The sequence below is a fragment of the Chamaea fasciata genome, unplaced genomic scaffold, assembly GCF_029207755.1.
Source record: "Chamaea fasciata isolate MVZ Bird 193981 ecotype frontalis unplaced genomic scaffold, bChaFas1.0.hap1 SCAF_30, whole genome shotgun sequence".
Taxonomy (NCBI): domain Eukaryota; kingdom Metazoa; phylum Chordata; class Aves; order Passeriformes; family Sylviidae; genus Chamaea; species Chamaea fasciata.
In genome coordinates this window covers 1,336,102-1,359,683 of record NW_027094115.1, presented here as the reverse complement: position 1 = coordinate 1,359,683, position 23,582 = coordinate 1,336,102, and the positions used below count along the sequence as shown (strand labels likewise).

Genomic DNA, 23,582 nt, shown 5'->3' with positions numbered 1-23,582 from the left:
GGGGGTGGATATGGGATCCCCAAAGCTGGCTAGGTTTCATATCGTGGATGCTTTGGGGTTACCACCCCCGAGGTGTCACCCACCACTCTTCCCCTCTACCCCTCCACCAGTGCCGACATCTCCCGGTGCTGATGCGCACACCGGGCCCGCGGCCTCCCCGGCCGCCCACGGTCCCCATGGCAACAGCAGCGCCAGCCGCCCGCCGCCCACCCGCGCCGTGGGGGGCCCACCCCCCCCTCCCACCCACCTCTCCGGCTGGGGGGGGACACCCCGCTGTCCCCAGGCCCTGGGGCTACTGGTGGCCTTGAGGGTGGCCTTTTGTGTGTCCCGTGCACCAAAACCCACCCCCGCATTATGCTGCTGACATTGGGGGACTTCAAGGTGCCCTTGGGGGAAGCAGGGGGGTGATTTTGTCCTGCCTTGACCTCTCCCGGATGTTTTGCTTAAGGAGGGATTGGAGCCTGTACGGGTTGTTTGGGGTGACATTGGTGCGGGAGGAGGGAGCGCAGTATTGGGGGAATAGGGGGGATTCCCCGAGGCGGGGGGGGGGGGGGGGGGTTGGAGAAGGTAGGGCATGGATATGGGGTCTTTGAGCAGATTATCTGGATATTGGGGCTTTTTAGGGGGAGAATGTAGGATCCGGAGGGGGTGGGGGTTTGGGGACCTTTTGCGGGGGGCTGTGAGATTGTTGGGAGGGGTGTGAATGTGAGTCCTATTGCCAGGGGTGTGGATGTGAGTCTAGATTTGGGGTCCTAGGGGGATGCTCCAGAGGAAGTCTGGACACAGGGCTATTTAGGGGGGTGAGTCCCGGGAGGGGACATCTGGCCTTTAGGGGTGGAGGCTTGGTATCCCACTTCCAGGGGTGATTTGGGGTAAAGGTGTCCCGGGGTTGGGGGATCTGGTTATGGGGCCCTTGTGGAGACAAGGGGGATCCCCCCGGCGTGTGGGGGCAGGTCCGAGTTGGGGGGTGCCCCGCGGAGGGGGTTGGGGGGGGATCCCAGGCGGGGGGGGGGGCGGCGGGGGCTGTCCCGGGCTGGAGCCTCCCCCGGCCCGGCGCCTCCCCCCGCCCCCCCGAGCCGGGCGGAGCCGGAGCCGAGCGGAGCCGGTGCCGGGGCGGCTCATTGCGGCGCGGCGCGGCGGCAGCATGGCCACCACCGTGCCCTGCACCCGTTTCACCGACGAGTACCAGCTCTACGAGGAGATCGGCAAGTAAGGGCGGCGGCACCGGCACCGGCCCCGGCCCCGGCCCCGGGGCGCGGCGGGGGCGGGGGGCGCTGCCCGGGGCTCGGGAAGCCTCTCGGTGCAGACGTGACGCATCCCCCCTCCCTCCCCCCACCCCGGGATGGGACACCCGGGACTGGCCCCCCCCCCGCCCCCCCCGGGATCGGCCCCCCCCAGCCCACCCTCCTGGGACCGGCCCTGCCCAGCTCCCCCCCCCCCCGGTACTGCCCTCCCCCCGGTATTGGCCCTGCCCCCCCCCACTGGCCCCCACCCCTTATACCGCCCCCCTCCTGGGGCCTTCCAGCCCTCCCCGGCGGCTTGGACCCCTCACTCCTCTGGGCACCCCCCTCCCTGTAACCCCTCCTAGTCCCTGCAGCCCCCTTGTTCCCCAAGGTTTCCCCATCCTTATGGACCCTCACCTTTCGACTCCCTGATCTGTCCTCATTCCCTCAGTCCTGATCACCCCAGACCCCTCCTCCATCCCTCCAGATCCCCTGCAGTTCCCAATCACCTGTCCCTAGAGACCCCCCACTCAGTTCTTATAGCTGCCTTTGACCCTATGGACACTCCATCCTTACAGACCCCTCAATTCCTCCTCAACCCCCCCAATTTTCACCGATTCCCCCAGGACTCTTAATCCTGCCCCTGGCTCCTGCAGACCCCCTCAGTCCTTAAAGCCCCCTCGCTCCAGTAGAATCCCCATTCTCACAGACCCCTCATCCCCACATATGCCCCCCCATTCTTGCAGATCTCCCCCCACCCCCGCCCCCCACCTTCTCTGGTCCTTATAGATTCCCATCCTTCCAGACCCGCCTCCCCCCCACAAAGCTCCTACAAACCCCCACTCCCTTCAGTCCTTATAGCCCCCCTGGTCCCTTCCAAACCCTCCACCTCCCTCAATCCTGATAGACTCCCCCTTCCTTAGTCCTTACAGCTCCCCTATAGACACCCCCTATTCTCCAGACCATCCTTGAGTATTTATAGGCACCTCCTCCTTTTAGACCTCCTCCCCTTTCAGGACCCCCTTGCCCCTCACCCTGATGGATTTCTCCAGCACCCCCCATTTCCATAGACCCTCCCCCATCTCCATGAACCTCCCCCCCCAGTCCCTCTCCCTTCTGGTCCTTTTAGACCATACTCCCCCCATCCCCTATTAGACCCTTTTCGGCCTTATATAACTCCCCAAATCCACTCCCCTTTCGGGTCCTTATAGATTCCAGCCCTCCTGGGCCCACCGAGCCTTAAAGATTCCCAGGTCCCCTCTGCTGCCCTGAATCCTTACAAGCCCCCCAGCTGTGCCCCCTGCATCATGACCCCCTCGGGTGGGTGTTGTGGGGAGCTGAAGAGGAGCTTTTTTTTGGGGGGGGGGGTTCATTTGCCCCCAAGGCCATGGGGGTTGCAATTTCCCCCCCATCCACGGGCAGGGATTGGTGGGGAGTAAAATGAGGGGGGAGAGGGTCAGACCTTTTGTGAGGGGGGGTTGCACCACCACCCCCCTAGACTGGGGGGACATTTTGCAGGGGTGGCTGTAGTCCCTTTGGGGGTACCAGTAGGGGGAACATGGTGCCAGTTGGGGGCTGTTCTGTTGGTCTGCCCAAAATCCAGCCCATCCTGGTTGCCATGGCAACGTCATCCTGTTTCCCCCTTCCCATCTCTCAGTGTAGCCTGCCAGCCATCGCGCATGTGTCCCCCCCTCACTGGGGTGGGGGGGGAATATTGCTCTGGCCGGAAGGAAACTGAGGCATGGTGTGGGCCATGACGGTGTGTCTCCCCCTCAGGGGCTGGCACCCACCATGTCCCCTGTCCCGGGAGCCATGTGGGGAAGGGAGGGGTCAGGGCCCTGGGAACCCCCACTTTTCCCCTGGTGGTGCGAGGGTCTCCACTATTCTAGCCAGCATGGGGCCGTTGGTGCCTGAGGACATGGAAATATGGGGCGGTGGCAGGAGACAGCCAGGCCCTGTGCCCTTCCCAGGGCACACATCCAACACAGCACCCTCTCCATGGCAGGACTGGGGTGGTGCTGGTCTCAGCCATGTTCCCAACCAGTTATGGGGATCTCCTCTGTGTGTCCTGATGCTGCCTTGACCCCCCCACAAGGGAGGGGCCTGTTGGGCAGGGAACAGGCAGGAGATGTGCAGGGACGTGGGTCCTGGAAGGGGGACAGGTGCTGATGGCACTTGAAGGGGCTGCAGGTGCTCCTGTCTGGCGTGGGCACGACCATGCTTTTCTCATCTCTGTCCCTGTCCGTGGGGTGTTGGTGGCTGCCAGCTCCCTATACTCACAGCTGGGTCCTGTGCTCACCGCTATCACCGCCACTGTTACTGCCACTACCATCATCACCATCACCGCCACCACCACGGCCACTGCTGCCATCCGGGCCACCCACTGTTCCCATGGCAACGAGCTGCCGGTGCTGGATTCTTCCCGCGACCCCCCCAATGATGCGTGGCACCGATTCCCTCCCTCCAGCTTCTTCCCCCCAGCCAACCCCTGGTGCCCCCCCCAGCACACCCACGGCAGGGGCCCAGTGTGTCATGGCCCTCCCTCCCCACCTCTGTCGGGGTTCACCCCCCTGGTGCTGAGTCATTGTGGGTGCAGCCCCCTGACCTCGGGTGCTGAGTCATAGGTGGCAGCCACCCCCTACCCACCCCCCAAGGTGCTTTGGGGCGTGCTGAGCCTGTCCCTCCCCAGGGGAGCTTTCTCAGTCGTCCGGCGCTGTGTCAAGCTCTGCACTGGCCATGAGTACGCTGCTAAGATCATCAACACCAAAAAGCTCTCAGCCAGAGGTAGGACCCCCAGAAACCCTGGGACTCCCCTGGACACCTCTGGCACCCGAGGGGGTCACTCCCAGACATCCCTGGTACCTGTGATAACCCCTGGTGCCTATGGCACCTCTGATACCCCTGGTGCCCATGACAGCCGTGATACCTGTGGTTCCCATGACACCTGTAACCAGCTGTGACCCCAGTGGTGCTGGTGACTGGATGCTGGTGGGGGGGAGCAGGGTGAATGCTCCAGGGGGTGGGGTCTGGCCTTGCCTATCCCCGTTATACCCCCTGCTGCCTCCCCCAGGGCCCCTCAGAACTTAATCTGTCCCTGAGGGGTGTCCTGCAGGTACACAGGTGTAAGCAGATGGCAGGAGGGAAGGGTGTGCATGGACAGGTGCGAGCTCTGTGTGTGCATGTATGTGAGCCATGTGTGTGCAGGTGTGAGCTGTGTGCGCACAGGTGTGTGCAGTGTATACGTGGGGTTGTGTGTGATGATGGGTATGTGCACACATGGGCAGTGGGAGGTACCTGAGTGTGTGTGCACAGGTGCATGTTCATGGTGCTTGCTCATGTGTGTTCATGGTGTGTGTATGCACACGTGTGGGTGTGCACACACTTGTGAGCAGGGGGTGCCTGAGTGTGTGTGCAGAGGTGTGTCTGTGTGTGTGTGTGTTTGGTGTGCACCCTGGTGTGAGTAGAGTGTGTCAGCAGGGCTATGGGTGTGCACATGTCAACAGTGTGTGCTGTGTATGCAGATCTGTGAACAGAGTGGGTGCCTGTGGGGTGGGGTGGGGTGCTCACAGCTCAGCAGTGGGGCTGTACAGGTGTTTGCAGGTGTGGGATGTGACAATGTGTGAGGGTGTAGATGTTTAGGTTGTGCACCTGGATAAGAGGGAGCATAGTGTGGCACAGGGTGTGTGTGTGTGTTCTGTGTGTGCACATGTGTGTCTGTGGCTATAGCTGTATGTGCAGGTGTGAGCAGTGAGTGGAGCAGTGCACACGTGTGTGTGTGAACTGTGTGTGAGCTGTGTGCACATCTGTGCATGTGTCTGTGTGCTGTTGTATGCAGACACATCCAGAGCTGCAGCTGCACATGCAAGTACATGTGTGCATTCATACAGTGCCTGTTGCAGGCACACATATGTAGAGTCACACACACGCATAGCTGCACAGATGTACACACCTGCACGCACCTGCACATGCAGGAGCCATCATGCACAGGGGTACAGCTGCACCCTCCCCATCACATACAAACACAGGTAGAGTGATGCGCATGGGTGCACCCACACACACGTGTACACCTGTGCACACAAGTACAACCACAGAGCTGTATGGCTGCACACATAGGTACACACAGGTACAGCCGCACACAGGCACACCCACGTGTGTGCACAACTGCAGGACATGAATACCCCTGCACACCCATCACACCTGCACACCCACACACCTGTATACCCACACACAGGTATAGCCACAGGTGCTTGCACACATGTGCACACTCATCTATATGTGTGTGCAGGCATACACAGCCTCACACATGGACACACGTGAACATGCACACCTGTGCACACCTGCACAGTGTGTGCATGGCTGTATCCACATGTACACCCAACCCATGTGCAGCATACCTGCAAACGTGTACACACTTGCACATGTGCACACCCAGATGCACGTGCACAAGCGCACAGGTACAGCCCCCACCTCTGCCCCCAGTGCATACCTGCACACCCCACAGAGCCACGTGCACTCTCACATGAGCATCTATGACTCCTCTTGCTGGGGTTGGGCTGCAGGCAGGTGATGGAGGGGGAGTGGAGGGGCAGGGCAGGTGCCCCGCTGACTACTGCTCCCCCAGACCACCAGAAGCTGGAGCGTGAGGCGCGTATCTGCCGGCTGCTCAAGCACTCCAACATCGGTGAGTGACTGGGGACACCAGGGGGGGTCTCACCACTGTGGACCTACTTGGGGCCACCCAGGGACACCCTGAATGACACCCTGGGGCTACGTTGGGTGTCCCTCTGGGGATGGATGGGGTCCCACCCTGGGGTCCCTCTGGATGCCACTTTTGGGACACTGGCTGTGGGTGTGGGCTGCATGTGACACAGACACGCATGGGTACCACATGTAGTGGCTGGGGGAGGGGGCCAGGGAGTACATGGGGGGCTGAGACTGAGCCTGTCCCTGTTCCTACCTGGTCCCTACAGTGCGGCTCCACGACAGCATCTCTGAGGAGGGGTTTCATTACCTCGTCTTTGACCTGTGAGTGTGGCAGGAGGCTCCCAGAGCTTTGGGAGGGGCTCAGGGGTTCATGGGGGCTCCCGGAGGGTCACAAGGTTATATGGTGCCTGACTGTGTTTCAGGGTGACGGGTGGCGAGCTCTTTGAGGACATCGTGGCACGGGAGTACTACAGTGAGGCTGATGCCAGGTGAGCCTTCACCCTGCCACGCACCCCCTAAAGCCCTGGACGTCCCCAGCCACCTGTGCCCTGCACCCTGCACCCTGGGAGGCCTGCAGGGATGGGGTAGCTCCGGCAAGGCAGGCAGGGGGGCACCCAGTGGGAGGGGGGGTGCACCCCCTCAGCCCCTGTGTTATTGTAACTCCTCCACTGGCTCCATCCTGCTGCTGGGTGGGGTAGGGCCCCCAGGTGGGGCCCCCCCATATTCCACTTCCCACCCCATGCTTCCCCCTCTGCCTCTGAGTCCTGGCACTACCATGGCCTGTGCTGGGGGGCTGGTGGCAAGTGGGGAGCCCCCAGGGCCCCTCCTGTGCTGTCTCCAGCCCCCCAGTGCCCTGTGTGCCGCCGTTTGCCCCTCCCTGTGGTCTCTGGGCTTTCACAACATTGTTTCTCCCCTTCTCTCGTTCCCCCCATCTCCGCCCCCCCTGTCCCTGTCCCCCTTGTGCCCTCACCTCCTTCATCCATTCCCCCCATCCCTCTGTCCCTCTCGTCTCCCATCACACGTTGCTCGGGCTCTGTGCGTGTCCGTGTGTCCATCTGTGTGTCTGTTCGTCTCACGGCTGCCCTCCACTCGCTGCCCCCCCAGCCCTTGCCCTCTGTTTTGCCTCCTACACCTGTCCTTGCCCCCAAAATGCTCCTTATCCTCCGATCCCCGTCTCCTGCCTCTTTCTCCCACCCCTTTACCTCCAACCTGTCCCCACACCCTGACCGCCACTTCTTGCCTCCCACCCCTTTACCTCATCCCACCCCCCCCAACCTGCCCCCCGACTCCCACCCCCTTTACCTCATCCTGCCCCCTATCCTGCCCCCATCTCCCACCCTCTTCCCCTCCATCCTGCACCCCTTCACCCCATCCTGCCCCCCTCCCACACCCTTTGCCCTATCCTGCCCCCATATCCTGACCCCTCTCCCACCCCTAACCCTCCATCCTGCCCCCCTGCCCCCGCCCCCCGTTCTGTTTTGCAGTCACTGTGTCCATGAGCTCTTTGCCCGCGTTCCTCCCACCCATCACTTTGCCCCTGAGCAGAGGGAGCCGCAGGTCAGTATCTGGGGGGGGGGCCGGGGGGGCCATTTCCCCCTCGCTGCCCCCACCCACCGCTGCCCCCGCTTCCCGGCCCCCCACTCCGCTCGTCAGGACCCTGCTGTGGGGCTTTCTCCTTACTCTTTTTTCTCCCTGACCTTCCCCCTTTTTTGCCCCACCACTTACAGGGAGGTTGTCCCCCCTAATGCCCCTGGCTCCCCCAGCTAGGTGGGGCCCCCCTTCACCCCCATTTCAGGCTCTCATCCCCTTGCTCCTTCCCTCTTTCTTTCTTTCTTGTCTCGTCTCCATCCGCGCACCGCCCCCCCCACCCTGCCCCATCCTCTATTCCCCCCCTTCCCCCATGAGTCCTGTCTGGGCGATCCCAGTGTCTGGGCAGCAGCAGGGATGGGAGGGCCTCCCATGGGGGACAGGGGGAAGGCGGGAAAGCACCCTGGGATGACACCCCATGGCTCTGTGCCAAGGTTGGAGCTCAGCTGGTGGGTGCTGAGGGGTGACCCCCAGGCAGTGACCTCCCCAGGGATGAACCCCCAGCTAGTGACTGTCCCCGCCAGGCTCACCCCCACATAGTGACCCCCAAGGGTTGATCCCACAGGCGTGACCCCTAGTCAGTAACCCCCTTGGAGTGGAAACCCTGGGATGATGCCCCAGGGGTGACCCCTAAGAGATGACCCCCAGACAGTGATACACTCCAGGATGGAGTGATACCCTCAGGGATGACTGCCCCTCGGGTGTCCCCTAGGCAATAGGTGTCCCCTAGGTGGGACTCTCCCCAAGGGTAACCCCTTTGGGTGACCTCCCCAGGTGGTGATCCTCCAGGAGTCCCCCCAGGGGTGATGCCCCAAGGCTGACCCCCCCTGGCAGGGGTTGTCATGCACAGCACCCACAAATCGAAGGTCACCACTTGTTTTTGTCAGTTCCCCCCTGTGTGCAGTGGGGTCCTAGCAGTGGGACGGGGGGTGGTTTGGAGGTGCAGGTCGTGGACAGGGGGTGTGGGGGGTGGGGGAGCAGCGTACCTCTGACCGCCCTGCCATTTGCATGCAGCCACTGCATCCAGCAGATCCTGGAGGCTGTCCTGCACTGTCACCAGATGGGGGTGGTCCACAGGGACCTCAAGGTAAGTGTGTCCTCCCAAGCCCCATCTTTCCCTCTGCCCCTCTCCCTCTGCCCAGTTCTTGGGGTCCCCACAACCTGGTGGATTCTGTGGAGTCACTGAGGTCTTGCTGGGCTTGGGGGATCTCCTCAGCTGTGAGCACTCCCAACTACCTTTTCTGGGGATGCATATTTGTCCCCCAGTTGTGGCATGGTTCTGTGCTCCTGCGGGGTCTCACTGCATCCCTCTGCTGCCATTTCCCCAAGGGGAGTATGACCTGGTGGGCATGGGGGCATGGGGGTAGGAGCAGCTGGAGCTTGGCTGGGGGGGTCAGGGCAGGACACAAGGGGATGATGGATGGGACACAGTGGGATGGTTGGATACAGGGGGATGCTGGGATAGGGGGACAGTGTTGGGATGAGACCAGTGAGACATGGGATGACCCTGAGCTGTCCATGGCGCTGTGCCACCCTTCACCCTCGACCTTTGGCAGAGGGCACCCACGGCCACAGCCCCACAGCAGATAGCCAGTTGATGGGCAGGACCTGGTCAATGGCAGTGGTTAAGTCCCTCTTTTTGCCCCATCCCTTCTCTTTCTCCCCACCCCTGTCTGTGCCCGGTGCTGTCCATGCCTGGTGCTCCCTGTGCCCGGTGACTGCATAGCCGGAGAACCTGCTCCTGGCCAGCAAGTGCAAAGGGGCAGCAGTGAAGCTGGCAGATTTTGGTCTTGCCATTGAGGTGCAGGGGGATCAACAGGCCTGGTTTGGTGAGTGCTGTTGCCCTGCCCTGCCCACCGCAGCCCCTGCCCACTGTCCTGCTCACCATGCCCCTGCGCTGTGTCTGCTATGTCCCTCCGTGTCCACTGAGTCCCTGCTCTGTTTCTGCTGCATCTGGCCCATGCCCACCACAGCCCTATCCCATACCCACCATGTCCATGCCTCTGTGCCCACAGCACCTTGCCCTATCCCCACCATGTCCACCCCTGCCCAGCACATCCCTGCCCCATGCCTATGTCCCAATCCCGTGTCCTGCACTGTGTCCCGTTCTTGTCCCCTCCCATTGTGGCTCACCTGTCTCTCCTCACCCATCTCTCTTTTCCTGTTGCAGGATTTGCTGGCACACCTGGCTACCTGTCCCCCGAGGTCTTGCGCAAAGAGGCCTATGGCAAACCGGTGGACATCTGGGCGTGTGGTAAGAGCCAATCCTGCCCAGTCCCTGTCTGGTCCCTGCCCCTTCTCCGCCCCCATCCTGGACCTGGTCCCGGTCGTGAACCCTGCCCTGTCCCTACCCCAATCCCTGCTCAACCTCTGCCCAATGCCTGCCCAATCCCATCCTACCCGGTCCCATTCTGATCCCATCCCACTCCCATTCTGGCACTTTCCAGGCTCCATTCTAGTCTTATCCCATTCTCATCCTAGTCTCACCCTCTTTCCAGCCCCATTTCTATGCTGGTTCCAGTTCCTGTTCCAGCTCTGATCCCATCCTGGGGCCATCCCATGCCATGTGTCCCGGCAGTGCCACACTGTCCCCTGTTCATGCTGTCCTGGCAGCACAGGGGGCAAACTTTGTTGGGAATAACTGCCTTGTCATGGGGACATTGCAGGAGCAGAGGGAGCCAGGGGTGGTTTGGGGTCCCTGCACTCTCCTAACCCCACTCTCCCTGGCTCAGGGGTCATCCTGTACATCCTGCTGGTGGGCTACCCGCCGTTCTGGGATGAGGACCAGCACAAACTCTACCAACAAATCAAGGCCGGGGCCTATGATGTAAGTCCCTGGTGCCAGGACCCCATGCCCTGTGGCAGCTGGCCCATTAACTCTGGAACCTACTGAGGGACAATACAGCTAATCTTTAGCAGGCAGAGCCTGGGGGTGGCTTTGAGCCATGTCTTTGGTGGCTGGCTGGGGTTATGTGGGGATGTGGAGTGACACACATGCTATGGAGCTGCCCCTCCACAGCTGTCACCCCCATGTACCTGTGCTTCCCCAGTTCCCTTCACCTGAGTGGGACACAGTCACCCCCGAAGCGAAAAACCTCATCAATCAGATGCTGACCATCAACCCTGCCAAGCGCATCACAGCCCACGAGGCCCTCAAGCACCCGTGGGTCTGCGTAAGTGCAGTGTGTCCCCCCAGTGCGTGTCACCCCAGTCCAGTGATTGCTGGCACCTGGTGCTGACCCCACTGTTCCCCTCAGCAACGTTCTACCGTGGCCTCCATGATGCACAGGCAGGAGACAGTGGAGTGTTTGAAAAAGTTCAATGCCCGAAGGAAGCTCAAGGTGAGGGGGCTGGTGGGGGAGGTGTGGGCTGGGGTCAGTGCTTATCCTCCCACCACCACTCTGCCTCTCCACGGGGCTCTCCTGTGGGACCTGCCCCTGTCCACTCTGGGACCTTTGCCCTGCTTTCTCTGGGACATTCCTCTGTTCACTGTGGGACCCCTGCCTTGCCCTCTCTGGCAGCACCGGGTGTGACACGTTCCTACCCCAGCACGCATCAGAGCCTTCCTGTGCCCTTCCATGGGGCGCAGTCCCTTCCCATTGGGTCTTGTGGTCCCACTCTGGTGTGCCTGGTGCTCTGCTGTGGGCTTTGGTCCCATCCCAGTGACACACAGTGAGGCACAGTCCCACCCTGTCCCTGCGCAGTATCTTGCCCTGTGCCGTGGCTCTAGCCTGCCCCCATCCAGCTGCACCCCCTAACCTACACTCTCTATCCCATTGCCTGGTCCCATGGCTCCATCCTGCCCCCTAGTCCTGCAAACCCCTCTCCCAATTCCCAGTCCCATTGGCCACCTCCTGTAGCACCCCCATCCCATCACCCCATTTCTCCCCCTCCATCTTACCCACTCGCATCACACCCTGTGCTCCCAGAGCCCCATCCTGCCTGTCCCACCCCAGCACCCTCTCCCCTGCTCACTCTGCCCCTCCCTGCAGGGTGCCATTCTCACCACCATGTTGGCTACCAGGAACTTCTCAGGTAAGGGGGGGCTCCCACTGGCCGGGGGGGGGCCGGGGGCCGCAGCTCCCCCTCCCAAGCTCCCCCCTGGGCCGGTGCCCCCCTCTCTCTATCTCGCTGTCTTTCTCTCTTTCTCCCCTCCCTTTCTTAACCCCCCCCCCCCACCCATTTTTTCCCCATCGGTGAGGACGGGGCATGTGGTAGCCAAGGTGGGGGCAGGACCCGGCCCCCCCCGCCCCACGCACACAGCAGCAGGTAGTGCCCGGTCCCCGTGTGTCCCCCCCCACTCCGGTGGCTGGTGGGGGGGGGCGACACGGGGAGGGGGATGGAACAGCACCAGCCACCCCAGGCCTGAGGCCGGGGTGATGGGCACCCCAGGAGTTCTTGTTTGGGGGGGGGGAAGGTGGGGGTCCCAGCTGCCGCCCCTCCCTGCCCCCCCTAACAGGAGCTCTGCTCCCTCTCTCTCTCTCTCGTGGCCCGCAGTGGGCAGACAGACCACCGCTCCTCCCACCATGTCGGCGGCCGCTGCCGGGGCCCCCCTGGGGCTGGTGGAACAAGGTAGACGCGTCCGCAAAGGGCCCCCCCCGGCCCCCCCGGCCCCGCTTGGTCTCTGTGTGTCCCCAGATCCTTAATCCCTATGTCACCCTCTTCTCCCAGCCATTCTCCCTGCCTCCCACTTCCCCAACGGGTTTCGGGTGCCCTCCTCGGAAACTGGAGCACATGCATGGCCCCCTGGCACTGCCCCCCCCACGCAGCCCTCCAGCCTCTCCCCCTCCCTGCTGGCACCAAGAGATGCCGCTGTCCCCCCTGCTGTCATCCCGCAGCTGGCCCCGGGGGAAGGGTCTCTGCACCAGCCCCCAACCCCAAGGCGGGGCTGCTGAGTGCTTGACCCTGGGCCAGTGGTTCCTGGAGGGGGACACACTGGTGGCATCCCCAGGGTCCACATCTGGGTCAACAGTGGAGAGCTGGGGATGGGGAGATAATTTTAGGGTGTTTCCCCCCACTGCTCCCACCCCACGGCACTGCCCCCCTCATGCACACAGGGGGGCACACCGGTGCATGGAAGAGGGAGCAAATGGGCTGCATGTCCTGCGTCCCCCCGTGCCCCCCCTGCCTCCCCACCCCGCATGTGTCCCCCCTAGCATGTGTCTCCCCTTGGCACGTGCCCCCCCCAGCATGTGCCTTCCCACGGCTTCTGAGAGCTGCAGCCAGTGTTTGTGATGCTGCGAAACACTCGGTGGGTCTTAAACCATCCCCCACACAAAGGGCTACCACTGGCCCCCCTGCCAGGGGTTCCCCTCTACCGCTCCCCAGTTTGGCTCTGGTTTAAACCCCCAACTCTCAGCCCCCGCCTGCTTTCAGAGGAGGGACCGGGACCCTTGGGGACACCCTGCTAGGGACTCCTGGGGAGACATGTCCACAGGGGAGGGATGTGTGGGTCATCTCCTCCTCCCCACATCTGCCCTCCCCCTCCTTTGGTGCTGATGGGTGCCACCCTGCTGTCACTGGACTTGTCACTGCACATTCCCCCTCAACTTGTGATGCCAGCGGGGGGAGGGGTCCCTCAGTGTGGAGGAATGACGAGGATGCTCGAGGTGACACTCCCTGCCCTCCACACCCCCACAACCACTTGTGTCCCCGTCAACCCCTATTCCCCCACTGGCCAGAGATCATGGTAGCAGTGACAGATGCTCATACCCGTGCCCGTCCTTGTCCCCCTCCAGGGAGACGGGGGCACAGGTGGCTGTCCCCACTCCCTGTACTCAACTCATCTTTTTTATGTTCTTTTTTTATGTTTTTCCCCTTTTCCTCCTTCCCCCACCCCGTTTCTCTCTTGCTCCCCTCCCCACTCCTCTCTCTCGCTTTCCTCTCTGCATTTCTCCAAGGTAAGCCAGCCCTGTCCCCCCGATGTGGGGGCCACCAGGATGGGGACCCCCCTCAGGTTGGGGGCACCTCCTTCCCTGAGTCTGAGAACCCACTGAGTTTGGGGACCCCTCCCTCCAGAATGGGGCCACCCTGCCTGGATGGGGATCTCCACAGGTTGACAACATTCTTCCCAGGATGGGGACAGCCCCCAAGGTTGGGGACCCTCCTAAGTTTGGGAACCTCCCACTAGGATGGGGACACCCACCAGGATGGGGATGGCCCCACAAGGTTGGGGAAACCCCTCCCTGGGTGGGGATGCTCTCTTCGCCCAGGATGGGGACCTTCCTGAGGCTGGGGACCCCTCCAGGTTGGGGACACCCCTCTCAGCATGGAGAACCCCCCCAAATGGGGATTCCTGGAATGGGGACACCCCACCCAGCATGGGGACTCCCCCAGTAAGGGAACACCCCCATGATGAGGACACCCCTCCCAGCATGGGGACATCCCTCAAAATGGAGACCCCTTACAGTGGGGACACCCCTCCCTGCATGGGGGCTACCTCTCCAAAATGGGGACCTCCCCCAGGATGGGAACACCACCTTCCTCCTGTGTTCCCTCTCTCTGACACTGGGGTGGCAGGTGCTGCCAGCACTCAGGGTGGGATCAAGCTGGGTGGCTGGGAAGGGTCTGGGTTTGGGGGGACATGCAGTGTCCTGTGTGCTGGGGGGGAGCACTGACACTGTCTCCCCCCACAGCAGCTAAGAGCTTACTGAACAAGAAGGCGGATGGCGTGAAGGTGAGGGGCCAGAGGGGCCCGAGGGAGGCCGGGATGGGCCGCTTCTCCGCCATACCACTGAGCCCCTTCCATCTCTCCCCTCCAGCCCCAGACCAACAGCACCAAAGGCAGTGCCGGTGTCACCAGCCCCAAGGGGACGCTCCCGCCCACCGCTCTGGTAGGTGCCCCCTACACTGCACCCCCCAGATCTCCCATCCCATCAGATCCATCCCACCAGCCCATCCCATCCATCACCATGCACGCACCTTGATCGGCTGTTCCTGGGGTCGCTGGGGAGGGGGGTATCCCAAGGATGGAAAGGGGTGTACAGGACATGGGCACAGGGTGACCCCTCTGGACAGACAAGGTGGGTGAAGGGTGCAGGCATGTGGACAGTCCCGCATCTCCCTCAGTCATGGGGACAGTGACATGAGTGCAGGACACAGTCATGCAGGTGTCCTACCGTAGGGACAAGGTAGGTCCAGGACACAGACACAGAGAGATTTCTGCCATGGGGACAGCAAGGTGGGTGCAGGATATGGGCATAAGAATGTCTTGTGACATGGGAACCCAGGATATGAGTATGGGGGTGCCCCACCATGGGAACAAGGTGGGTGCAGGGTACAGGCATAGATGCCCCATAGTGGGGACAAGGTACAGGCAGGAGGATCTTGGTGACACGGATGGCAAGGTGGGTGAAGGGTTGGGGGACGGGGACACCCTGCGATGCCAGTGGCAAGGTAAGTGCAGGGTCACAAGGATGGGGCTGCTGACTGACCTCACAGGTGCAGGATCCAGACACAGGACTGCCCAGCTGGCACAGGGAGTGTGGGGCACAAGTAAAGGTGTGGCTGTCTAGAACAGCAGGTGCAGGATTTGGGGGTGCTCTGGCAATGCCAGCAGCAAGGTAGGTGGAGGATGTGGGTGCAGGGGTGCCCACTGTGATCTTTATGGCACAAGGGGTGCAACACAAGGGCAGGGGCATGGTACTATGAGGGCAGGATACAGGCAGGGCAATGCCCAGCTGGCACAGTGGTGTGCACTGGAGAAGGTGTGCCTCGTTAGTCAGTGAGTGCAGGATATGGAGAAAGGGGTGCCTACCCTGCACAGTAATGTGTGGCACCAGGAAGCTGTGGATGGGGGAGGTGCTCAGGATGTCGACACCGGGATGGTCAGGATCCAGACACAGGGATGGTTGGGATGCAAGCTGAGGGGATGCTTTGGATGCAGGCAGTGCAGTGGTTGGGATGCAGGCAGTGGGGTAGTTGGGATGCAGGCACAGGGATGATCTGGGTGCAAGCTGAGAGATGTGCAAGGATATGGGCAGTGCTTGGGATGCAGGCAGCAGGATGGTTGGGATTCAGACACAGGGATGGCCAAGATGCTCAGATGCATGGTGAGTGGAGCCCGTGGGCACCGGGATGCAGGACAGGGGCACGGAGCTGCCCCCCAGCCCATCCTTTTGGCCTCACTTTGTCTCTCCCCCAGCTCTGCCCACCTCTTTCCCCCCTTTCTTCCCCCTCCATGTCTGTGAATTAAACCATTTGGCTTTGCTGGACTAATGACTCTCTGCTTCTCTCCCCCCTCTCTATCCCCTTCCCAAATCCGGTCTGGGTCTCTCCTCGCCCCTGTCCACGTGCTGCTCAATCCGTCGTCCCCCCTCGTTGTCCCCTCCGGGCTCTCGCTTCCCCCCACCCCCGCCTCTGTCTCTCTCCCTTCTCCCGTAGGAGCCTCAAACTACTGTAATTCATAACCCCGCGGACGGCACCAAGGTATCGCTGCCCCTGCTTTCCACCTCCATCCTCCCCCCAGCATCAGCCATGTCGTGGGGGGGGTGATGTGGATGAGGAGTGTGCACGGGGCACGGTGACAGCGGGGTCCCCCTGTGGCATCCAGCATCGTTGGGGTCCTGGCAAGCCCTGGCTGGGCTTGTCCCCTGTGCCCCCGGGGCCAGGTCTGACCCCCCTGTTTGTGTCTCCCCCCCACCGCCGCCGTCCTGTGAGCAGGAGTCCTCCGACAGCACCAACACCACCATTGAGGATGAGGACACCAAAGGTGACGGGCGCAGGGGGCGGCAGGGTTGCACTGGGATGCACTGGGAGGGAGCTGCGATGCACTGGGGTGGTGCTAGGATGCATTGGGTTGCACTGGAATGGCACTGGGGTGCACTGAGAGGGTCTTGAAATGCACTGGGATGGTGCTAGAATGGCACCAGTATGCATTGGGATGCATTAGAACAGTACTGGGATGAACTGGGATGGCTTCAGGATGCACTGGGATGGCACTGTGATGGACAGTTGTGGTGGCACTAGGATGCACTGGGATGCATTGGGAGTGTGCCAGAATGCACTGGGGGGAGCTGGTATGTGCTGGGATGACACTAAGATGCACTGGGGTGCACTGGAATGGCACTGGGATGGCACTAGTATAGTACCAGAATGCATTTGGTTCACTGGGATGCACTGGAGCCGCTCTTGAAATACACTGGGATGGAGCCGGAATGGCACGAGGATGTGTTGGGGTGCGCTGGAATGGCACTAGGATGACTTGGGGTGGCACTAGGATGCACTGGGAGTGTGCTGGATGGAATGCATTGGAATAGAGCTGGGATGCATTGGGTTGGCACCAGGATGCCTTGGATTGCACTGGGATGAACTGGGGTGGAACTGGCGTGACACCAAGATACAGTTGGTGCACTGTGATGTGCTGGGACAGCACTGGAATGCACTGGGTGGGATTTGGGATGGCAACAGGATCCATTGGGATGGCACTGGGATAGCGCTTGGATTCACTGGTGTACACTGGAATGGCACAGGGATGGCACCAGAACGCATTATGGTTGTACTGGGCCATTTCTGGGCTGCACTGGGCAAGTGTTCAAATGCACTGGAATGGATCTGGAGTGTGCTAGGCTGGAGCTGGGCTGACACTAGGATTCACTGAGATAGCACCAGGATGCACTGTGAGCATGCTGGGAGGGTACTAGGATGCATTGGGGTGCACTTGGATGGAAATGGTATAGATTGTGACATGCTGGAATGGCACTGGAATGGCAACTGGGGTTCATTGAAAAGACACTGGGGTGGCATCAGGATGCACTGCGATGATACTAGAACACAGTGGGATGGTACCAAGAGATGCTCTAGGTAGAACTGGGCTGTACTGGCATGTACTGGGATGCCCTGGAATAGCAGTGAGACACAGTGTGTTGGCACTGAGATGTAGTGAGAAATCGCTGACACCAACTGGAGTGTACTGTTATACTCTGGAGTAGTACTGGGTCATACTGGGATGGAAATGGGCTGTGTTGGAATGCACTTGGAGGGCATAGGAGTGACATTGGGATACACTGGGACAAACTGGGATATAGTGAAGTGGCACTGAGGTGGTTGGAAAGTATTAGGGTGACAAAAGAATGCACTGGGGAGCCCTAGGATACAGTAGAATGGTACTAAGATTAATTGAGATGCATTGGAGTGGCTGTAGGATGCACTGGATGGAACTGAGGTATACTGGCATGCACTAGAACAGTACTAGGATGCACTGGGAAGCAGTAAAATGGTATTGCAATGCACTGGAATGGTACTGGGATGTATTGGGATATACTGGAATAACATTGGGACACAGGAGATTGGGACAGAGATGCAGTGAGATATTACTGGGATGCACCAGGGCAAACTGAAGTGTACTGGTATGCTCTGGAATAGCACTGGGAGATACTGGGATGGAACTGGGCTGTGTTGGAATGCACTCAAGTGGCACTGGGATGCACTAGGATAAAACTAAGGTGACTGGGATGGCATCAGGATAAAGTGAGTCATTGGAATATAGTGAGATGGGCTACGCTGGAATGATACTTGAACACACTGCAATTGCACTGGCACACACTGGAATTCAACAGCATGATGCTGGGATGGAGCTGGGGTGAACTGGAATATACTAGAAGGGCACTGGGACACAGTAGGTTGGCACTGGGTCGCATTGAAATGCAGCGGGATGGCCCTGAGATGTACTGGTGTAAACTGGGGTGTATTGGGATGCCCTGGTATGGTATTGGAACACTCTGGGATGTGACTGAAATGTAGTGGAATGACACTAGAATGTACTGGGCTGTCACTGGAATGCAGCAGGATTGCACTAGGCTGTAATGGGTATATTGGAATGCACTGGGCTGGCCCTGGGATGCACTGGGAAGCAATAGGATGGCACTGGGATGCATCAGAGGACACTGGAGCCTCTTTGGGATGCACTAGGATTGCACTGGGATGTATCAGGATGCACTTGCATGGAACTGTGAGGGTACAGGGATGCACTGGAATAGCACTGAGACACAGTGGGTTGGCACTGGGAAACACTGGTATGGAACTGGCTGTTTTGGGATGTGCTAGAATGGCATTGGGATATACTGGGACTTGCAGGAGTAATGCTGGGATGCACTTGGAACTACTGGGACATGCTGAGTAGGCACTGGGATGCTTGAGCATGCTGGGAGGACACTGGATAGCACTGGGACATGCAGGGGTTGCACTGGGCTAGCCATCAAACACGCTGAGAGGATTATGTGAATACTGGTGTGGCAGAGCTGTGGGAGTCCTGGGAGCACAGTGGTCCCTATCTGTCCCCAAGGGCCTTCTGTCCCCAAAGGGTGTCTGTCTGTTCCCCTGGTTTCTGTGTCTGTCCTCAAGGTCCCTGTGCCTGCCCCTGTGGTCTGTCTGCCCTCATGGTCAGTCTGTCTGTCCCCAAGGTCCCTGTGTTTTTCCCCATGGTCTGTCTGTCGTCCCCAAGGTTTTTCTGCCCCCAAGGTCTGTCTGTCTGTCCCTGAGTCTGTCTCCATGCCTCCCCTTCATGTCCCATGTCCATCCCCACATCCCGTCCACCCACCCCCACGGTATCACCGCGGGGCTGGGGCGGTGGCGGTGACAGTGACGTGCCCCCAGCCCGCAAGCAGGAGATCATCAAGATCACGGAGCAGCTCATCGAGGCTGTCAACAACGGGGACTTCGAGGCCTACGCGTGAGTGGGGCAGGGCCGGGTGGGGCGGGGCAGGGCCGGGTGGGCCGGGGCCAGGCGGGGCCACTCTCACCTGCTGCCTGCAGGAAGATCTGCGATCCGGGGCTCACCTCCTTTGAGCCCGAGGCATTGGGCAACCTGGTGGAGGGGATGGACTTCCACCGCTTCTACTTCGAGAACTGTGAGTACCCGACGTGCCTGTGCCACCTGCCCATCTTGCCTGCCCTGCCATCCTCTCCCTGTCCAGCCCAACCCGATCCATCTTGTCTCCCTGTCTCCTTCACAGTCCCCTGTCTCTTGCCCACTGCCTGCCCATCCTGGTCACCTCGCCTGCTTGTCCCTAGCCCTTCCCTGCTGGGCCATTCGTTTGCTTGCACTGCCTCCGTCCCTGCCCCTTCCCCTTCTAGTTCCTCACCCGTTCCCTGGCCCCGTCGGCGCGCATACCCCTGCCTGCGCGAGGCCCGCTGACCTCGGCCACCCCGCAGTGCTCTCCAAGAACAACAAGCCGATCCACACGACCATCCTGAACCCACACGTGCACGTCATCGGGGAGGACGCGGCCTGCATCGCCTACATCCGCCTCACCCAGTACATCGACGCGCAGGGCCGGCCCCGCACCAGCCAGTCCGAGGAGACCCGCGTCTGGCACCGCCGCGATGGCAAGTGGCAGAACGTCCACTTCCACGGTTCGGGGGCCCCTGTCGCCCCGCTGCAGTGAAGGTGAGGGTGGGCTTGGGGCTCGGGGGGACGGGGAGCCCCAGTTCTGGCTCACCAAGGTGTCCCCACAGAGCTTGCGGTGGCTGTCCTGGTTCCAGCCCGATGGAGATGGCGATGGGAGCCGAGGCGGCAGCCGGAGCTGCGGCCCCCCGAAGCACGCGTCCGCATGCCTGTCCCCCCTACCCTGGCCCCTGCTCCCCCCTCCAGTGCCTGTGTTTGCAGAAAACAAAAAGACAAAAAAAAAAAAAAAGCCAAAATGATGAAGACGACAAAAAAAAAAAGGAAGAAATGAAAGGGGGAAAACCCACCCCAATCCCAAACCCACCCACACCCCCAAACCCAACCCAGCTGCTCGGCCACAGGCGAGGGCGCTGGGGGGCTCAGCCCCCCCCCTCGGCCCGTCTCTGCTGGGGGGGGAAGGGGGGTCCCGGCCCCCCTCCCAGCTGTGCTCGTGGCGTGTTGCTGTCGCTGGTGGTGGATGTTGTTCTTTGGGCTCCGCTTTGCTCTGTCCTGCCCCAGCCCCTGTACATAGAGAGAGCTATTTATTTTTGAATTCCCATGGGGGTGCCCAGCAATGGGGGGCTGCCAGGGGGTGAGTGAAGTGGGGGGGATACACACAGACTCTCCCCTCCACCCCATTCGAATGCCTCCCCTGGGAGTGCTGCCTATGGGGGCCTGAGGCTTATCCTGGGCACTGCTGTGCAGGGAACACAGCAGGTGCTTTTGGGAGGGTCCACCAGTTGCACCCCCACATCCCCATCCCACTGATCCCCACCCCAGCACCCCACGTCACAGTTGCCAGCTCCAGGTGCTGGCAGGTTTTGGCAAGGGGGATGTGGGTGCCATGTCGGGGGGCAGAGGGCAGCTGGGGGGTGTTGGGGTTCGGGGTGGGAGGCTCAGGACGATCCAGCCAGCACTGACGCAGCATCGAAAGCACTTTAGACTAAGAGAATGGGTCTCTTAGGGGGCACAGGCTGCTCCGCCGGAGACCCCCCAGCACAGGGGCACCGGCAGCACATCCTGCACCCCCCCTCCCATGGCCAGCGCTCGGGGGGACCCCGTCACCCCCAACCCCCCCATCCCTGGAGAGGCATTGCTCAACTCCCAGGCACTCCCCACGCGATTCCCCAGGGCATCCCCACCATGCTGAGGGCTGGTTTTGGCTGGGGGAGAGGGGGTGGGATGGGCAGGGGATATTAATTATTTTTTAATTATTCTAATTATTTCTCTGCATGCCCTTTGCGCGGGAGCAACCCTCGGGCGCTAATGCTGTATGTCAAGGAGCTGAGCTGTTCCTGTCCCATGAATGCTGGTGGATCGTTGCCAAATTTTTCTCTTTCCTCCCCTTTCCTCTCATTCTTTTTGTCTCCCCCTCCCCAGCATATCCCCCCATGCCCCTCCCCCCAAAAAAACCCTCTGTCTTTTCTTTCTGAGCCTTGTAAGTGTTAAAGATGACTCTGATTTCGTTTTTGTCTCGGGAAAACTGCAAATAAATTATGAGGAAAACCCAATGATCATTAAAGTAAGAGGCGCAGAGGGAAGGCCAAATGCATCCATCCCTGCCGGGGTGCCCAGGACATGTCCATTTGAAATCCCACCCTGGAATGCTGCAGAGAGGGAACAGGGCTTCAACTTCCAAAGACGACTTTATCCCCCTGGCCAGTGCAGCCAGGGCACAGAAACAAACCAGAGCACCCTGAGGTACAGCCCACGCCCAACTTTTCCCTTCCCGATGAGGAGGAAGAGGAGGCAGTGGGGGCTGCTGGGCCCTGGCGGGTATTGAGTCCTCCCCACCCTGGCTGGTGGGAGCAGCAGAGGGGCTCTGAGGTGCAGGGCAGGCTGCTGAGCTCCCCCCCTCCCCCAGCACCAGGACACAGCTCCAGGCTCACCACCATGGGGAGAAGCTGCCCAGGGAGGTAGTGAGCACCCTCCACCCTAGACACCCTTTTCCCTTCCTCCCTTCTCCCACCCCCCCAACCTCACCCTTAGGACACAAATACATAAAAGCCCCCCAGCCCCTGGGATGGCAGAAGGGGGCTCTGCCTGCCTCCTCAGACAGCAGTGGGGGCTCCTCCAGGCTTCCCGAGGGGTGTGAAGGCAGGGGAGTGCACGGCCGGGTACCCCTGGTCCAAGCTGTCCCAGGAACGGCGAGGGGGGTCTTCCGTGTGGACCACCCCCCATGGGTGCCAGCCCAGTGCCAGCCTTGGTGTCCCCTTAAGGTGGACAACAGTCACATCAGCCCAGGGGTCTGAGGACCCCTGGCCCAGCCCCAGGAACACCCCTGGGGTGGCTCTGGAGGGGGGTGGAGGGCTGGTAGTCCGGAGGTGGAGACCCTGGGCTCCACGTCACATGATTTCACAGCAGGAATTCTGCTTTCGGGCCTAAGAAGAGAAGGAAAACGATCGGTAAGGCTCCCCCAGGGTTTGGGGGTCCCAAGGCCACCCACCTGAGGTCCCACACAGCCCCCCTCCTGCTGGAAGAGGCCAGCATAGCACAAAGGTTGATGACCCAGAGGCTCCTCTCCTTTTGGCCAGAGCTGTTGCCAGGAACTGGGATGGGCATCAGCCCCCACCCGTGGCAGGGTGCAGAACACCCCCAGTGAGGGGCTGGGGAGCTCTGCAGCTGGAACTGGGCTGCAGGTCTCCAGGCCCAAAGCCTGCAGCAACAGGGGTGATCCCTGCCTGGTACTCAGAGCTGTGGCCCAGGATTCATCCATTGGGGGTGACCCCCAAAGGATGACACCACCCATCCCCAGCTCCCTCAGGGGTGGGGAGTGACCCTCCACACCCACCGTTTTGTAGAAGGCTTTGGATTGTGCCCCCAGCACCTCCGATTTGGAGACCAGGTCGTCCAGCTTCTCCCCACGCTCCAGCAGTGACTCCATGGTGTTGTGCTGCCAGAGAAACGTGGGCTGAGCACCAGCCCCACACCAGTCTGCAGTGGGAGATGGAGATGCCACCACCCCTCATCCCACCTTCCTACAGCCCCCACAGCTCTGCAGCCCCAAGGGAGATGGGAACTTGGCCAGGGGCAGGAGCAGCAGAGTTCCCATGTGGTCACCAGGCAGACATACTGCCATTTGGAGGAGGGGTCAGAGCCCTGGTGCTTGTGTCCAGCCAGCTAGGAAAAACCCAAGGAGAAAAAAGGGGGTAAGTGAATAAAGGAAAGATAAAAGAAAGCTCCCACATCAGGGAGGTCTCTGGGGAATGGCCTGGGGCGACTCTACCCTGCCCCACAACGTGCTCCCAGGGCCCCCACTGGCTTATGCAGGCAGAAACATCTGGCCATGGCCCTAGAGCCTCACCAGGATGATTTTGGTCTCGTCCAGCTCTGCCTGCACTCGGGTCATTGGATCAGCATCCCGGGGGTTCTGGAGAGAAACAACATGGCACTGGCAGCACCACAAGGACACCCCGGTGCCCCGGTCCACCAGCGTTCTCACATGCACCGATGTTGCCCATCTCTCCTGCCATTTTCAGGGCAGCAGGAAACACAGGAACCCTCTGCTGCTGCCCTACAGGGTCCCAAGGGTCTGTACCTGGTATTTGCTGAGGTATCCATCCAAGGCAGAGTAGGTGATGGTGGCAGGTGACCCTGAGAGCCAGTCCATCTTGCTGACCTGCCTGGAGAACTCATCCAGCACCTGCCAGGTGAGGAAGCAGCAGTTGCCATCCAGGCGCCACAGC

The 23,582-nt window shown here is 60.9% G+C and overlaps 2 protein-coding genes across 9 annotated transcripts in view; one reads left to right on the top strand and one right to left on the bottom strand.

The window, feature by feature from the left end:
- Positions 1-1,087: 1,087 nt before the first annotated feature.
- On the top strand, positions 1,088-21,407 carry CAMK2B (calcium/calmodulin dependent protein kinase II beta). Of its 7 annotated transcripts, none has more exons than XM_066206118.1 (21): positions 1,088-1,209; positions 3,913-4,007; positions 5,845-5,904; positions 6,194-6,248; positions 6,350-6,415; positions 8,529-8,601; positions 9,241-9,343; positions 9,685-9,768; positions 10,247-10,341; positions 10,565-10,687; positions 10,772-10,855; positions 11,507-11,549; positions 12,012-12,086; positions 14,150-14,190; positions 14,276-14,347; positions 15,897-15,941; positions 16,176-16,224; positions 19,107-19,182; positions 19,266-19,360; positions 19,665-19,899; positions 19,968-21,407. In XM_066206118.1, exons 1-20 carry the CDS (start codon positions 1,145-1,147, stop codon positions 19,895-19,897), a joined length of 1,632 nt encoding a protein of 543 aa, XP_066062215.1. In that variant the 5' UTR covers positions 1,088-1,144; the 3' UTR covers positions 19,898-19,899; positions 19,968-21,407. The 7 variants fall into 7 exon arrangements, with proteins under 7 accessions (XP_066062215.1, XP_066062219.1, XP_066062216.1 ...); XM_066206119.1 differs by having other exon boundaries at positions 1,089-1,209; positions 14,153-14,190; XM_066206122.1 differs by lacking the exon at positions 12,012-12,086.
- YKT6 (YKT6 v-SNARE homolog) overlaps positions 21,097-23,582 on the bottom strand; it is an 8,590-nt gene continuing 6,104 nt past the window's right edge. For both annotated transcript variants that reach the window (XM_066206149.1, XM_066206150.1), the window contains exons 5-8: positions 23,435-23,539; positions 23,201-23,266; positions 22,688-22,789; positions 21,097-22,277 (exon numbers count right to left, since the gene is read on the bottom strand). In XM_066206149.1, coding sequence (XP_066062246.1) covers positions 22,242-22,277; positions 22,688-22,789; positions 23,201-23,266; positions 23,435-23,539 — 309 coding nt within the window. In that variant the 3' untranslated portion in view covers positions 21,097-22,241. The remainder of the gene's footprint in view (positions 22,278-22,687; positions 22,790-23,200; positions 23,267-23,434; positions 23,540-23,582) is intronic.